Source organism: Ictalurus furcatus, chromosome 5 (genome assembly GCF_023375685.1).
Source record: "Ictalurus furcatus strain D&B chromosome 5, Billie_1.0, whole genome shotgun sequence".
In the NCBI taxonomy this organism is placed as follows: Eukaryota; Metazoa; Chordata; class Actinopteri; order Siluriformes; family Ictaluridae; genus Ictalurus; species Ictalurus furcatus.
In genome coordinates, this window is record NC_071259.1 from 13,474,364 (window position 1) to 13,492,221 (window position 17,858).

General features: G+C 36.8%; 1 protein-coding gene across 12 annotated transcripts in view; it reads left to right on the top strand.

Moving 5' to 3' along the window:
- The window catches only part of gapvd1 (GTPase activating protein and VPS9 domains 1), a 152,302-nt gene that overhangs the window by 40,328 nt on the left and 94,116 nt on the right, over nt 1-17,858 (top strand). For all 12 annotated transcript variants that reach the window (XM_053624796.1, XM_053624797.1, XM_053624789.1 and 9 more), the window contains 2 exons: nt 353-620; nt 762-1,337. In XM_053624796.1, coding sequence (XP_053480771.1) covers nt 353-620; nt 762-1,337 — 844 coding nt within the window. The remainder of the gene's footprint in view (nt 1-352; nt 621-761; nt 1,338-17,858) is intronic.

Below are 17,858 nucleotides of genomic sequence, written 5' to 3' on the forward strand. Positions count from 1 at the left end.
CAGACATCAGTATTAACTCAAGAAATCCAGAAATATAAACAATTCACAACAGTGATGAGCATCTATGTGATTTAGTACTTTAGTCTTGTTTATTCTTTAGTCCTGTGTTTAGTCTGTGTTTGTTTAAAATAAGTTCCCTGTCAGTTTCCTTATTTGTCATTTAAATTGGGTATTGGAAACAGAAACTAATAATTAGGTTAGTCTTGTAGGAGAAATACTGTATACTTAATGCTTTGCTTTACAAAAACAAAACAAAACACAATGTTCATTTTTGTAGCCCTGCATAGATTAATGGATTACAAAAAAATAATTGTTGTAGCCTTAATGTGAATCACCGCATTTCTCTTTTCAGTGCTGAGGCATCCCCGGCTGAATGCTGCTTGCATGCTAAGGTGTTAGAGAGTACGCAGTTTGTTGATGGCTACAAGATTCTGGGCTTTCAGGAGAGTATCTATGGAGAGTTCCTTGGCCGGCTGAGGGAAAATCCACGCTTGGTGGCATCCTGTCTGGTTGCTGGGGAGAGACTTAACCAAGAACATACACAAGGAGTGATCCATACTGTGTTTACCTCACTTTATGGCAACTGCATAATGCAAGAGGATGAAATCTACCTACTACAAGTACATAAAGAGAACACCCAGACACCCATATGAATCTAATTTACAATAGAAATAATGTTAACAGTATAAATTATAAATTGACTCTGATAATTGCTGTTTTTGAAATTTATAGCTCTCATTTTTCTACCCTTACACTTCTAGGTCCTGCGTTACCTAGTTGAGTTCGAGCTTAAGGAGAGTGATAATCCTCGTCGTTTGCTACGGCGGGGCACATGTGCTTTTAGTATCCTGTTTAAGCTATTCTCTGAGGGCCTGTACTCTGCCAAGCTATTCCTCACTGCCACCTTACATGAGCCCATTATGCAGCTACTGGTGGAGGATGAAGACCACCTAGAGACTGATCCAGCCAAAGTGACTGAAAGATTCACCCCAACACAACAGGAGCGTCTGTTTGGGGAGAAGGGTTCTGATTCTTACTGTCAAAAGGTTCAGGCAGTTGTAGAATCCAACCAAGCCAAACTTGTGGCTCTTGTTAACTCATTTATTGGCTATTTGAAGCAAAATACCTACTGCTTCCCTCAGAGCTTGCGCTGGATCGTGTCACAGATGTACAAGTCACTGGCCCAAGTGGAAGGGCTGGAGGTTGGGGAGGTGAGGACCATGTGCACAGACCTGTTGCTGACTTGTTTCATCTGCCCAGCCATTGTTAACCCTGAACAGTATGGAATCATCTCAGATGCTCCCATTAATGAAGTGGCACGCTTTAACCTAATGCAGGTAGGATTTGTAATTATATTGTCTTTTGACATATGCAGTTCAAGACTCTAGGTATGCTGACATCACATTTTTCAGAAAAAAAAGGTTTTCTTTAAGTAACCGAACAACGGCTACTGATCTTTCTCATTTTATCTGTTCATCCATCTGCAGACCTGCCAACCTTTTATGCATTTTGTGTAGGAATGTGGCAGTTTAACATTGGTTTATGTTGCTACAGGTTATCACTCAAAAGTATGCAAAAAGAGCAGTCTTCTATTTTCCCTAATAAAATTAATCTAGAGTGATTGACATTTACATAAGTGTTATGTAATCTCCAATATTAACTAAAACCCTGGAAGTTGCTGCCTTCCCCCATCTCTCATTTATCTCCTCTCAGTTTTCCTGCTTGAACAATCCGATGACATGGCAAACTCACTTTGTCATAGTAAATTGAGAATATTTTTAGTTCATTAATGTGAAATGAAATCTATCAATACATGTTCGACATAGCTAACACTGTCTAATGTTATGACATTAGGGATGCCATTGAATATTTTGGTTGAAAATAGCCAAAAACAGCACTTTTGTCAGGGTGGGGGGAAAAAAAGATTAAATAGGCCTACAAAGTATTGTAAAATCTAGCACGTTACAATTAAATTTAATCACAATGATAGTTAAAGTCCTATCTGAAATTGTTGGAACAGCAAGGCAAATCATTTTGTTTTTGCTATACACTGAAGACATTTGAGTTTGAGATCAAAAGAATAACAGACAATAAATCGAATTTCAGCTTTCATTTTCTGATATTTACATTTAGATGTGCACCTTTAGTGGCAGACCACCCAATTTTTAGGCAAGCAAAAGTATTTGAACAGATAGTCCTAAAGTAAATAACACTTAATATTTGGATCCATATCCCTTGCTTGCAATAACCACGTCAAACTGGTGACCCACTGATATCACCAGACTGTTGCTTTCTTCTATTGTGATGTTGTACCAGGCTTGTACAGATGTGGCCTTTCATGCGATTCGTCACATGTAATCACACGGTGCCCTGAAGGCCCGCTTCTAAGAATATAAATTCATTTGTTGTGCTTCACACAATAACCACTAGGTGGCGCATGAAACATACTGTAGCTGAACACAGTGCAATTTAAAAAAAAAAGGAATTTGTGGTTGAATGGTTCACAAAAATATTATGTTTCTTATCAAAACTTATGATAAACCTAGTTTAAACAAGCTTCTAATTACAAGATTTAAGTATATAAAGTGAGCGTGATCAAGTCTCATAGTACAGGTACAGTAACTATAGTATTTAAATTAACGTGGCTAGAGCAGGTGTACTAGAATAACACAGTGGTAACACAGGGTTTAGTACGCCAGTGACCGGGTTTCGAGCCCCAGCACAGTTTAGCCTTTTTTTTAAAAATCAGCAGGGGGTTTTTTTCACTGTAGAAAGTTCCTCGTCATTTAGTACATCTTCTGACCATCAAATCAAAACAGACTTGTGATTTTAATGACATAATGCTTATTTATTCAGAAACAGAAATAACTAAATACAAAAATGCTACTTTAAATTTTAACTCTGACCGTGTGCTTTCTGTTGATGGACGCCCCATTTATATTTTTGATGAGCTGCAGAGATATTCAAGACAATTATATATATATATATATATATATATATATATATATATATATATATATAATATATAATGTAAAATATAAAATTGCTTTATTCACAAGTGACATGTTTGTGATTTTTAATTATGTAGAATATTTAGATCAGGCAATGTCCAGAAATAGGTGCATTTGTATAGTTTACCATTTAATTTTCCAGTTTAACTTTTTATTTCGCTGTAGATGGAAAAATAAAAGAATGCTTTGTAACATTATTTTACAATGACAGAAATCACTGCCTATTCCAAATGCAGTTTGACCTTTTCAATCTTCAGAACATTGAACGTATATTGTTCATGCTAGGGGGAAAAAAAGTTATATAAATAATAAACTATATTGTTTGCAATTTCATAATGGGTCATATTGAGCAACTGAATTTCTTGCTGACCTATTTTCACTTTCCCACCAGTTACAATTGTGAACAAGAAAAACTTTTGTTTTTAAGTTAGTGAAAGTACCACCAACTTTAAAACCTTTTTTTTTTTTTTTTTTTTTTTTTTTTTTTTTTTTTTTTTTGGAAAAGGAATGCAGTTTGTTTAATTGGGCAGTCCAGGGAGTAAAATGCATATGCTCACTTACTGTAGCTTGAATAGCTTATGAGTAGCTTTGGATTCACATTCAAATGTACTGGGCAAATGTCATTCATTCATATAATTCCAACAATTATGTTTTTTTATTTTAAAGATCTAATAATTTGCATATATAAAATTACTTTATTTACAAGCGTCATGTTTGTGATTTGTCAATTAGTAAAGCTTCTGACCATTAAATCAAAACAGACTTGTGATTCAACGACATAATGCTTATATACTCAAAGAGAAGTAACTAAATACAAAAATGCTACTTTAATGTTTTAACTCCAACAGCGTGTTTCAGTTGGACACCCCATTTATATTTTATATTTCTGATATAATAATAATCATTGAGCTGCAGAGATATTGACAACTATATTATATATTTTCAAATTTAATATGTAAAATTTATAGTCATGTTTGTGATTTTTATTCAATATGTAGAATATTTAGATCAAGCAATGTCCAGAAATAGGTGCAGTTGTATAGCCTACTGTTTAACTTTTGTTTATCTGTAGATCAAAAAATAAAAGAATGCTTTGTAACATTATTTTACAATGACAGTTTTTTAGAAAAGGAATGCAGTTTGTTTAATTGGGCTGTACAGGGAGTAAAATGCATATGCTCACTTAGCTTGGTTTTTTTTTTAATTCTGGGCAATTAATAAGAAATTATGATCTTTAAGTAATCTTATCATCTTTTGGCTCATCAAATTGAAGGGGAAGAGCAGAAGCATAAAACTTGGAGATTAATATAAATTCTATCCAGTTCAAGTTATTTGTACATATTTGCAGTCTGACATCGCAATGGAGGCAAAAGCATTTTACTCAGAGAAGTGCTGCTGAGAGGTGATAATAGTTGGTGGGAGGGGAGAGTCACATGTCAATAAGTAACTTGGTGAAAAAGTTGCAGGATTCATTCTCTTCAAAAACACAAAAAAATTCTTTATTCCTGAACCCAATCCTACTGAAGTCCTAAGTGGCCATCCATTATTATTTTTTTTCATTTGCCTTTATCCTTCCTGCAGTGAGTGTCAAACCACTCTGCCTGCTATGTTCAGAGACAGTGGCTCTAATAAAAAGTGCCAACGAAAAGCGCCACTACGAGACAAAGCACAGATCTTTTGAGCATACATATCCACAGCAGTCTGAGGTGAGGGCACGCAAAATAAACAAACTCAAAGCCAAGTATGATCGGTCCACCAGAGTCCTCTCCCATGCATTCACTGCCCAACAGGCACTTTTGTTATTTTTTTGTGAAGATGCAGTCTTATTTTGCTTGAAATGAGAACATTTGTGATCGGCTTACATTTATTTATGATTTGGCTGCATATTTATTTTACCTCATGTTTAATGTGTCTGCATTGAAAATGTGCAATAATTATTGTTGAAATGTTATTGAAATGTTGTACTTTGTTTATTAGCTATACATATACAAGAATGACATATGCCCCCAAATCATAGCGCACGTTAGACATTTTAATAGTTTGGACCTTTGGGGGGAGAAAATGTTCATCACTGGACCTCTTTGAATTCTAATTGTGCACCCTGGTATAGAAAGATGGTCATCTCTCTGAGCTGTAAATATCCCCTTCCAGCACAGTAAATCTTTCTCTCATGTCAGTGCAGTAACAGTATGGATGGGGGGTCTTTGGTTTGTTCAGTGCTGGGGGGGAAACTCTGTGCTTATCTGAGGGGGAGCTGGAAGCAAGTAGTCCGACTCCTCTGGGGTGAGGAGTTGGTCATTGGTAATGGGCTCCTGCTATGCTCTTTACTTCATCTTGAAGTTTTGTTCAAAGAGCCCATGAATGAAATGTACCATTTTAAGGGAAAAATAATGTAACTTTGAATTTAAATTAGCAGCACTTCTCAAAAAAAGTTGGGACGGGGTTAACAAAAGGCTGGAAAAGTGTTACTAATTGAGTGTTACATAACTTATGGAGGTCTGTAAATAGAGTCTCTGGATTTTCTGTCAGTCTCTTGTTTTTGTAAACTTTTCATGCAGTTTCATTTGAATTGCCTTTTGGCTAGTTCAGTGAAATGGCCTCCACACTTTGGGTTTGTGTGGGCCTAGGGTTATTGGCCATTTGGACCTGTGCTTAGGGTTAGGTCTTGGCCAGGAGAGTTCCTGGCCGGCCAAGGAACTCTCCATAGATACTCTCCTGAATTCCTGCTATTGTTTTGGCCATGTCGCTTTCACACCTTCAACATGTAGGTCGGCTGGTCAGGTAGAGCAGAACCCTCGTAGAGCAAGACGTGGTGGTGGAAAGTAAAAGTAATAATATTAATAATTACTTGAGTAAGTGTAATAAAGTATACAATGAGAAGACTACTCAAGTTACTAGTTACTTCGGATCTGATTAAAATCAAGGGGAAGTCTTGAATTTCAAACTACTTATAGAACTCTGTGTTTGTGTGTCCTGACACGCTCGCTTCTTCCCCCTCTCCAGGACGCTAAAAACATGAGTGGTTGCTGTCAGACCACTGCAGCGTATTGCAAGGCTCATTATACATCATTTAAACAAATTATTAAAACTACATATATTCATTAATATTTAACAGTAACGGAGGAACGGCACCGAACGTAGTGAAGTAAAAGTACATTTCTGTGATTTAAAAATTAATTTGAGTAAGATTATAAGTATGGCCAGTTAACTATTAAATGTGTTTTTTTTTTGTTTTTTTTTGTTTTTCTCCAAAAAGCTACTGAAGTAAATGTAATGAAGTAAATGTAGCGTGTTACTACCCACCTCTGAGTATCCGTGATGATCAGGATGTGTAAATCACCTTGTAAATCACTATGCTCTTTCTGTAACAACACATTTGATAAATCTTGCCACATGTTTAAATTAATACATAAATGTTTGCATATTTGGTTTAATTTTGATCGATTCACACAGTACAGGTACTATAACTATAGTATTTAAATTAACATGGGTAAAGTGTGTGTGGTAGAATAATGCTGTGGTTATGTGCTGTTGCAGAAACCAGCAACTGGGGTTCAATCCTTGGCTCAGGTGAAATTTAATTGTATTCAGGGCATTGAAAATATATGATCAAATCGTGTTTGATGTAGCAAAACAAATTATGTTAATGTAGCTCAGTTCAATCACATGGAACTGATGTACAAGTTTGAATTAAGTAAATTCAGTGAGCTTTTTTTTTCAGTGCGTGAACAACTTCTGTGTTTACTTTAAACCAGTTTTTATATAGTAAAACTTTTAATCTAAGAAAAGAACAAAAGTTTCCATTGGGTAGAAATGAGAAGATGGAATTAATTCAGTGTTACCTTGAGGAACTTTCTACAGTGGGGGAAAAAAAAACGCTCGTTAAAAAAAACTAAACTGAGCTGGGGCTCGAACCCCAGAAGCTGGCATACTAAACCTGCATATTACTACTGCACTATTCAACCACATACACTGTAGCAACATTAAATTAAATACTATAGGTACCTATATTACGTGACCACGCTCAATCTTGTCATTAGAAACTTGTTTAAATTAGGTTTATCCTATGTTTTGATGAGAAACAATATTTTTATGGAAACCATATGTAATATTTTTTCTTAAATCTAACTGACCACACATTCCATTTTTTTCAGGCTCGATAACGTTTAATGTGCTCTGCTGCTTGTTGCAAAACGGTTCTGAGGTCCACTCAGAGGTTCACAGATCCACGGGCCAAGCACAAGCAGATCCTGGGCTTCAGTACAAGAAACACTGTTTGCTTGGTAAAAGAATGTGTATACAGTATATGTACAGGCAGAACTACTGTATCTACTAGCAAGCTGTTTATTCAAATGAAACATGACTGCCCCCTGGTTTTGTATTTCCTGTACCTGCAGCATGTGCGTGATTCTGCGTAATACTGCATGAAATCGTAGGATCCCGTTTCCTTTGATGTGCATTTTTAATGGCCACATCTGTACCACAGTACTGCACCACAAAGTCCTTTGTTGCATTGGCAGTGTGTTTTGGGTCATTGTCTTGCCGCATGATGTTCCTCCCAATTAGATTGGATAAGTTGGCATCAGAATGGTTCTGTAGACTTCTGAGTTCATTGTGCTGGTACCATCATAAATTACATCATCAGTAAATATTAGTGACCCGGTTCCATGTCTGGTTGTTGGTATAAAGTGATTTCTTTATTTTTCAGGACATTCCAAATTGTTGTATTGGCTATGGCCGATGCTTGTACAATAGCTTTGATCAATTTTCCCTCTTTTCTTAGCTTCAAAATGGCTTGCTTTTCTCCCATAGCTCTCTGGTCTTCATGTTGGTTTATCCTTTTTAACAACAAATTCAGTCTTCACAGGCACAAGCCAAGGCTCAAACCAAGAGTAGACATTCAGAGCTATTAAATATTTAAACAAACAATCTAACATGGTTTACCTGGGCAATAAGAAACATCAGTCAGTCACATATTTAAATATTTTTGGTCACTTGAAAAACCAAAAGGTGCTCATTCTAAGTTGTTTTATATATCTAGATGTAAATATCAGGAAATTACAGTTGAAATTCTGATCCATTATCTCCATTTATCATGTGATCTCAAACTCAAATGTCTTCAGTGGATAGCAAAAACAGTAGAATTGGTCTTGCTGTTCTGATACTTTCAGAGGGGACTGTATATTATTGTTCTTGTGTATGTGTACCTTCCAGTGGGTTATGAAGCATTTGATTGAATTTGATTACAAGGGCACCTGTTCCATCGGCAGCCATACATGCCAACCCCATAAGATGAGGTGGTATGCATTGGATCATGAGCAATTCCTTCCCTTCTCCAAACTCCTCTCTTCCCATCATTCTGGAAAAAGTTGACCTTTGTCTCATCTGTCCATAGGATTGTATGCACCACTTTATTTATTTATTTTTCTCTCCATACGTTTACATCTTGGGGTAACCTTTCTGTACATATACTTGTAATGACTTCTCTTTATTGTTGACTTTGACACAGATACACCTCCTCCTAGGTGGTGTTCTTGATCTGGCCACCTGTTGTGAAGGGATACTTCTACACCAAAGAAATAATTTTGTCATCCACCAGATTTCTTCTATGGTCTTTTGGGCCGTCTGGTGTTCCTGAGCTCACCAGTGCATTCCTTATTTTTAAGAATGTACCAAATGTTTGATTTTTTTTTTTTTCAAGCCTAGTGATGGCTTGCTTTACTGGCAGTGACAGCTGTTTAATAACATCTTAAACATAGGAAATTTAATCCAGAATGGACATCCATGTATTTTTTTACTCATTAAATCCTGGCATTTTCTCATGCCTTGTGTGTATGGAATTTGTAGCAGTGGCAAATGAATATAATTTATGAAGACACCATGAAACAAATACTACTAATGTACAGCAGTCTACAAACACTGAGAAAGCATATGGTGAGTGAACTAAACATGTTCAAAAGCAGACGTAAGGAGTCAGAGGCATGTACTTTTGCTAGTTAGAAGACTATTAAAATAGTTGCTAAATCGGCTTGTCCTTTGCCAAGGGTGAATTTTAAAAAAAAAAAATAAAAATAAATAAATAAAAATAAATAAAACCTAAAAAAATTTTTTTTAAAAAACCAAACTATGATTGAAGTATGTGATATGCCAGAGGCCAAAGATTCCTTCAATAACAACAGTCTTTCAAGAAGAACAATTCAGTGTTGCGTGTTAAAAATGACCAGTAATTCATTGTCAATTAAAAAGCAAAATACAATAAATGACTTCACATATTTCTGTTCATTTGGATGAGAACATGGACAACACTGGTATAGTACAGCTCCCTTTATTTCTTTGTGAAGTGTATCAAGAACTTGCATCAGTACTGCTGCTGCATAGTAGAACAACTGGGTAAGAAATTGTCAGTGCTTTTAAAAAAGGAATGGTAGATGACATTTTACTATTGAGTAAGTTATCAGTTGTGAGAACCACTGATGCCCCTTCAGTGATTGGTGAGGTGAACAGCTTTATCAGATATCAGAAGTGGCAGTTGGGACCAGACCATCACAGTTAATATACTCCTCTTGCATAACTTAATGCGTTGTGCAGAAATCATTTATAATTTTAGAGATATAATGGAGACTCTGGTATCTGCTGTTAACATTGTTACCTTATTTGTTCAAGATCCCTAAATCACAGATAATTTCAGGCTTTTCAGGTGGACATCAGTGCAGTTTATGTGATGTTATCATGGAAATGAAATGACTGAGCCATGGTAATGTTCTGATAAGGTTTTGTGAAACAAAATCAAGATGTTTTAACATCAGAGAGGAAAAGGCATAGAAAAGTCATGAAAAATACTGACTTGATTGTTGATCTGGCCTTTTTGACAGACCTAACTGGATACTTCCTGTAAATGATCTGTCTTAAATTGCAGTGGAAAGACTGATTGATTTGACTCTTGTTTGAGGTTGTCTGTGTGATTGAAATGAAATGGAATCTTTTTGCAACCCAGTTAAGTAATCGAATTTGACACATTTTCCAACATGTAAGGAGTCATTTTCTGGCAAGGATTACAACTGCACAACATCTCTGTGTGTTCAGAGATATGAAGCAGGCATTTACCATGAGATTTGGGTAGTTCAGAGATAAACAGGCTGTATGCAGTCTGCTTGCAGATCCATTCTTTCTGAATACTGAAACTGTACCTTGTGAAATACAGCTTGAAATAATGGAACTCCAATGGTGTGCAGAAATGTGGAGTAAGTAGAGGGAGATGACATTCGTGGAGTTTTCTCCATGGATGTTTGGAAGTACTTGTATATGAGAACAAATGTTCTCCTTAATGAAACTAAATAAGCCTCCTCTGTGAATAAGGCTGAATGATGGGCACCTACAGGCAGCACTTAGACATGCAACACCTCACATGGAGACATTTAATTCATTGGTGACAGAGAAATACTACAATATCTCCCATGAACGGACATTTCTGTAAGTGCTTGACATTAGTGTACTATATAACCAACTGTCTAATATTATTTTTTTATTATAAAAATATTGTGGCCCTTTGCTATGGATATCTCTGTGAAATTGGCCCTTGTTCAAAAGTTACATACCATTTTTTGGTTGGTGATGGGTCAAGATTGAAATAAATCACTGCAACAGAGCGATGCTGTACTGTGACCACCTTGGACCTTGATGGTCTTGGACAGGTTATTTTGGTCCGCACCCAAATGTGATTGCTGTGTTCTCACTTGCCTAAACAAACCACACCAAAGAGTAAGGCTGCACAATTAATCAATTTTGACTGCCCACGATTACATGAACGTGGTCGACTGCGATATTGACATTTAAAGTTCATTCTCTGCTCATAGAAAACTCTGCTGCATATCAAGTCAAGCACTTTTGGTATGCCAAAACCCGGAAATGAGTTAGCATTTTAGTGCTTCAGAGTGTGCTGTGCTCTCCAGTGTTTGCGCGAGGGGAAATCATGACACTGACATGTTGCTAAATGGCACTACAGACATTGTCGGGGACATTAAACGTCATCATGCCAAACAGGATAAACAGGTATGCTGTGCACTAGTCCACAGAGTAAATCCGTATTATGGGAAATGTTTTTAAATCAACTTTGGAAAAGTTGTCGGAAGCTTGGCGTTGGTGACGTTGAAGTTGAGCGACAGTGGTGTAGTTCGTTTATAGCATACGTTTAGCTTTTTATTTCTGCCGATTGTATTTAGGCTTCAAACGTCATAGAAGTTGTGTTCATTTGTAAAATTTATCTTGATGCACAAAACGTGTTAGTATCCAAAAGCCTATGGGGAAATCCTATTGGGTTTTTTTTTTTTTGAGGGAACTAGGGTGATGCTCACTTCCGGGTTTCGGTACAAAATGACGTCATCCCTGCAACGCTCTATTGGGTGATTTTGAATTGTTTTAATTTGGTTGCATATTATTGGTTGTTATATTTGATGCATATTTTCATTTGGTTGATGGCATATTTATTTTTACTAATCCTATATTTTGGGTACAGTTTTATTTATATTTTGCTTCTTCGAGATGATGCACATTAAGGACCAGTCTAATTTGATGCAAAGATTTGTACAGTAGCAGGAATGTAGCACAACATGGAGGTGAAAGCAGTGGTCTGTTTATTTAAATGTGAAAGTGCAATAAAAATTGTTGTCCCTAAAATAAATGAATAATCCAGGGCTCTACGGTAACAACTTTTTTTAGGAGCTCTTATGCTCCTGATTACAAAAATTTAGGAGTACAGTCAAAAATTTAGGAGCACGGTTGAAGTTCAGTTTTTTTTTGTTTGTTTTTAGCGATGGTAACATTAATGTGCCACAATATAACACAAGTAGGCATGAGAACTTGAACTTGTCAATTATGACAACACTTAGGAACATGGTGTGAGCCATGACGCATTAATTTACCTTCTCATAAACTAAGTTTAATATTTTAAGGTTAATTTTTCAGGCTGAATTCCAAAAAACAACTGTTACCCTGTTCCACCTTGTAAACAAATACAATAAACCTCAATGTTCAGTCTTTGAAGTCTGCTCCTCTTAAATATATTTAAAGCTACACTATTAGACATTTTCCACTGTCATGGTTCTGGGCTGGAGCCAGTTCTCGAACCGCTCCGTGTATATTGTGTATATATCTGAATAATCTCATTGGGTGAGTTCATTTACCCATCAGATGCAAAGTGCTTTAGTTTAATGGTGTTCATTAGGGATGCACTGATCAGGATTTTTACAGCTGATACCGATCCAGATATAAATGTTTTTTTGTTTAAACTTTAATCAGGTGGTTTGTCAAACAGTTAAATGTAAGCTCTCTGCTCATGGTCATTGTTAATTGAATTTAAATAATAGCAATGAGAAATATTGTTGATTAATTGATAAATAAACAGCATAAAATATTTATTTTAAAAGATCTTAAACAATAAACAGTCCTAATTAAAAGTAGACTAACACAAAAATTATCCATATTAGCAAAAAGGCTAATAGCCTTATAAGGACATAGCTTACTAAGCTTAATGTCAAATTGATATTTAATGCAACCCATAGTAATTAAACATTTTAATTTCTCATTTTATTTATATTTTATGAAGTTACTATAATATCTATTTTTTTTATTTTAAATGATTTATTAATAACTAAGCACATTTTCTGTCTTTACATTTTAGTAGTTTTATTTTTGTTTGTTTATTAGTTGTTTAGATTGGGTCCCCAGTACAGTGTTGCCATGTCTGCTGATAATATTGTGTTTTTCGGTAATATCTGGCAACCGTGAGTTTAAATAAAGTGAATGTGCTGTGTATTAGATTTAGTGAATGGAGAGTGTACTGTATGTTTACAGACTGAACAGTTGCTAATCTTGATTATGATTGGTGAGGAATTATTTAATAAAGAAGTTTGAAATAAACCCACCTTGTAGCGTTAGCATTATTATTAATTTACTCTGCCTGATGCCGCTGTGTCTACACGAGCAGATCACAGTCGCAGGTTCAGGTCATTTTGCGTGATGGATAAAAGTTGACTGTTTGTGAGATCGGGAAGTTGAAGCAGAAGATGTACAGTGACATCATAATGGCTTTTCTGCGGTATTTACACACTTGTTCAGTTGACTGAGGTGATGAAAAGCAGTGTGAAAGTAACTGTTGCACGGTGTAGATGCATTTTGGACTTCCTGTAGTTTTCCGATTGTATTATACAACTCCGGACAGGTCACCTGCACCGGTGAGCCTAAATATTTATTCACAGTCGCACAAAGTACTTTTCAGTTGCAAATGCGAGTGAAAAGGTCGCACTGTAGAGCCCTGTAATCGTGATCTCAATATTGATCAAAATAATCATGATCATTTTGGCCATAATCGTGCAGCCCTAGCAAAGAGGAAGTGTTTGCAGACACTCCCCTAGTTTAGTACCCTTTTTTCTGACCGTTCTCGTCAGTGATGGGTTTTCACCCACATGGTTTCTGTTATCATTGAAAATATGTATAATATAGAGGCAAATAAATCACAGGTCAAAGGTCACTTAGTCTTTTTGACATCCTGCTTCCTTTCTCGTATGTGAATTGGCTTTTCTGCTGCTTGAATAATATTCATGTTTGGTCTGACCAATGATTTAACAGAAAACGCAGAAGTTTTCAGGAGTTTTCAGGTGTCTCCCATATCCCTGTAGCAACTGATTGTATATGGTGCCACATATGTGTGTAAACATAGTAATGTTCAGAATAAGTTTTTGCTTTAACAACAGAAAAGACACCTACTTATTTAAATTGATCAAGTAAAAAAATACTAGACGTACGTACATACACTTTAAAAAAAATATATATATATGTCCACACACTTCCAACTTCCGGGGTGTGGGCAGGCTGTTTTTGTGTTTGTCTAAGTTGTTTTCGTTACGTTTAAGTTGAATATGTGTTTGATCACTTGATAGGATAGCAAAAATGAGAATGGAGTTAACTGTAAAATCTGTATTTAGGTGCATTTTGATTTTCTCCTTAATTTTGGAAAACCTTTTGACACCTGGAGAAAATGGTGTGGGAACACCTGTGAGGATTTGCTCTCAGGAATTTTTACTATCACTGAGAGCACCGGCACTCCTTGGGAACACCTGCAATGCTAGATGGACATTTTCTATACATATTAAAGGAGGGACAAAGGAAAGTGACGCAACATAAAGGTAAAATAAAGAAACGGGGCTCAAGTGGTGGCATTAAAAACAGATTGCGCAGACGAGGCACCAATCACTCTCTTACTGTGATTACTCTTTCTAATGTTCGATCCCTAAATAACAAACTTGATGAACTAATTATTAGGGTTAAGAGAGAAGATTTGTTTAGGTGCAGTAAGTTAATATGCCTAACAGAAACTTGACTGAGAATAACCGCAATATTCACCTGGATGGTTACACCCTTATTAGAGCAGATTGGGACAATAGAGCAGCGGGAAAATCAATTGGCGGCGGACTCTGCCTATATTTGAACAATAACTGGGCAACACAAATATAAAATATTGGACAAGAGTTACACCTGCGATTATGAGATCATCTCGGTTGCAATAAAACCCTTCTATTTACCCCGTTAGTTTGGGCAGATTACGGTGACTCTTGTCTATGTGCCAGGACCAAAAAATACTGAAGCGGCTGATAAAATTACAAAATGTTTCAATGACTCTTTTGAGAGATCTGTGGACCAGCCAGTGTTTATTCTTGGGGACTTTAATACTTGTGATATATATGCACATCTTCCAGCTCTTCAGCAATATATCACATGCCCAACGCACTCAACATGCATCTTGGACAAATGTTTTGGGAATATTTCGGATGCCTATAAAGCAGTGTCGAGACCTGCTCTAGGAAAATCAGATCATAATGTTATTCATCTATTGCCAAAATATAGACAGAAAATTAAAAGGGAGAAACCTGCTTTGCGGAATATACAGCAATGGTCAGAAGAAAGCATGGAAGAACTTTCCAATTCAATTCAATTTTATTTGTATAGCGCTTTTTACAATATACATTGTCTCAAAGCAACTTTACAGAAATATCAACATGGTATACAGATATTAAAGGTGCGAATTTATCCCAACTTAACTTTTGCTTTGAGATGACAGACTGGCAGGTGTTCTTTGACTCAAGTAAAGATGCTCATGAACCCATAGATGTCATCACATCATGCATACAATACTGAGAAGATACAATAATGCCTGTAAAGACAGTAAGAGTTTATCCTAATAATAAGCTATGGTTAACCAAAGAGTTGAAGGAATGTTTTAATGTAAAGAAGTTTGCTTTTATTCAGGGAGATACTATGGGAGTTAAAGACAAAGAGAAGGAATTGAGAACTAAAGTAAGGAGCGCCAACATGAATTTTAAGAATGGAGTTGAACAGAAATGTTACTTAGGAAATGTAAATCAAGCATGGGAAGGATTGCATGTAATGATGAGGAGAGAGGGGGCGCAACAAGCATCATCTGCATTTTTGACCCCTTTTCAACAGTGCCTACATGATGTTGAGATCCATATGTTCACACTGAGGACAATTGAGGGATTCATACACAACTATTACAAAAGGTGCAAACATTCATGGATGCTCAAGTGGGCAACACTACATTTAAGAGCCTTTGTAAAAAAAAATTAACCGGAAAATGGGTGAAATTATTTTGTTTAAAGGTATTATTTTTTTTCATTTACTACTGCCCTTCAGAAGCTATATAAGATGTTTCCAAGCTACACGTGTTTCCAAGAAGACAAAATAATAACAATTTACACCGATCATCCTGCAAGGTGTATGTAAACTTATGACTTACAACTTTATACACTGATCAGCCATAGCATTAAAACCACTGACAGGTGAAGTGAATAACACCTGTCAAGGGGAGTGAATAGTCAGTTCCCAAAGCTGATGTGTTGGAAGCTGGAAAAAGGGGCAAGCAGGGAAACCTTGGGTTCTGGCATTCATGTGGATTTTATTTTGACACGTACCACCTACCTAAACATTGTTACAGACCAAGTACTCCCCTTCATGGTAACTGTATTCCCTAATGAATCCACACTGCAAAAATTGTTCAGAAATGGTTTGAGGAACGTGACAGAGTTCAAGGTGTTGACTTGGCCTCCAAATTCCATAGATCTCAATCCAAACAAGCATCTGTGGGATGTGATGGACAAACAAGTCTGATCACTGGAGGCCCCACCTCAGGACTTAAAGGATCTGCTAACATACCAAATACCACAGCACACCTTCAGAGAGGTCTTGTGGAGTCCATTCTTTGATGGGGCAGAGTTGTTTTGGTGGCACAAGGGCGACCTACATTATATTAGGCAGGTGGTTTTAATGTTAATGCTGATTGGTGTATATATCCAATCTATGATCTTGTATTCCAGCAGTTACAGTACCCTCCACTAATGGAGGGTACTGAGCAAATATGAACAAAGAAGGCTGTGAAAAATTTTGTTTAACCTTTTGATTTTTTGTTAAAAAAAAATTCGCAAAAATACTCTGCTCTCATGGATATCAAACAATTTAACACATCACAGGTTTATCCAAAAAATATATATCTGTTAAATGTAGGTGTGCAGCAATTATTGGCACCTCTATGAATCCATATGAGAGAAATTTATTTGAAGTATATTCCCATTTACATATTTCTTTTATTACACCTGGGTAACTAGGAACAGGAAATTGTTGAACCATGACTTGTTTCCCTGGGGTATAAATATGAGGTAACACATGGGAGCCAAACTCCCTTAGTCATTCATAACAATGGGTAAGACCAAGTAATATAGCTGTGATGTACAGCAAAAGATGGTTGAGCGTCACAAAATGGGAAGTGGTTATAAGAAAATAGCACAAGCATTGAAAATGCCCATTTACAACATCAGGGCAATAATTAAGAAGTTCCAGTCAACTGGAAATGTTATGAATCAACCTGGAATTGGACGTGTATCTACAGTGTCTCACAAAAGTGAGTACACCCCTCACATTTTTGTAAATATTTGATTATATCTTTTCATGTGACAACACTGAAGAAATGACACTTTGCTACAATGTAAAGTAGTGAGTGTACAGCTTGTGTAACAGTGTAAATTTGCTGTCCCCTCAAAATAACTCGAGACACAGCCATTAATGTCTAAACCGCTGGCAACAAAAGTGAGTACACCCCTAAGTGAAAATGTCCAAATTGGGCCCAAAGTGTCAATATTTTGTGTGGCCACCATTATTTTCCAGCACTGTCTTAACCCTCTTGGGCATGGTTGCCACTGGAGTCCTCTTCCACTCCTCCATGACGACATCACAGAGCTGGTGGATGTTAGAGACCTTGTGCTCCTCCATCTTCCATTTGAGGATGCCCCACAGATACTCAATAGGGTTTAGGTCTGGAGACATGCTTGGCCAGTCCATCACCCTCAGCTTCTTTAGCAAGGCAGTGGTCATCTTGGAGATGTGTTTGGGGTCGTTATCATGGTGGAATACTGCCCTGCGGCCCAGTCTCTGAAGGGAGGGGATCATGCTCTGCTTCAGTATGTCACAGTACATGTTGGCATTCATGGTTCCCTCAATGAACTGTAGCTCCCCAGTGCCAGCAGCACTCATGCAGCCCCAGACCATGACACTCCCACCACCATGCTTGACTGTAGGCAAGACACACTTGTCTTTGTACTCCTCACCTGGTTGCCGCCACACACACTTGACACCATCTGAACCAAATAAGTTTATCTTGGTCTCATCAGACCACAGGACATGGTTCCAGTAATCCATATCCTTAGTCTGCTTGTCTTCAGCAAACTGTTTGCGGGCTTTCTTGTGCATCATCTTTAGAAGAGGCTTCCTTCTGGGACGACAGCC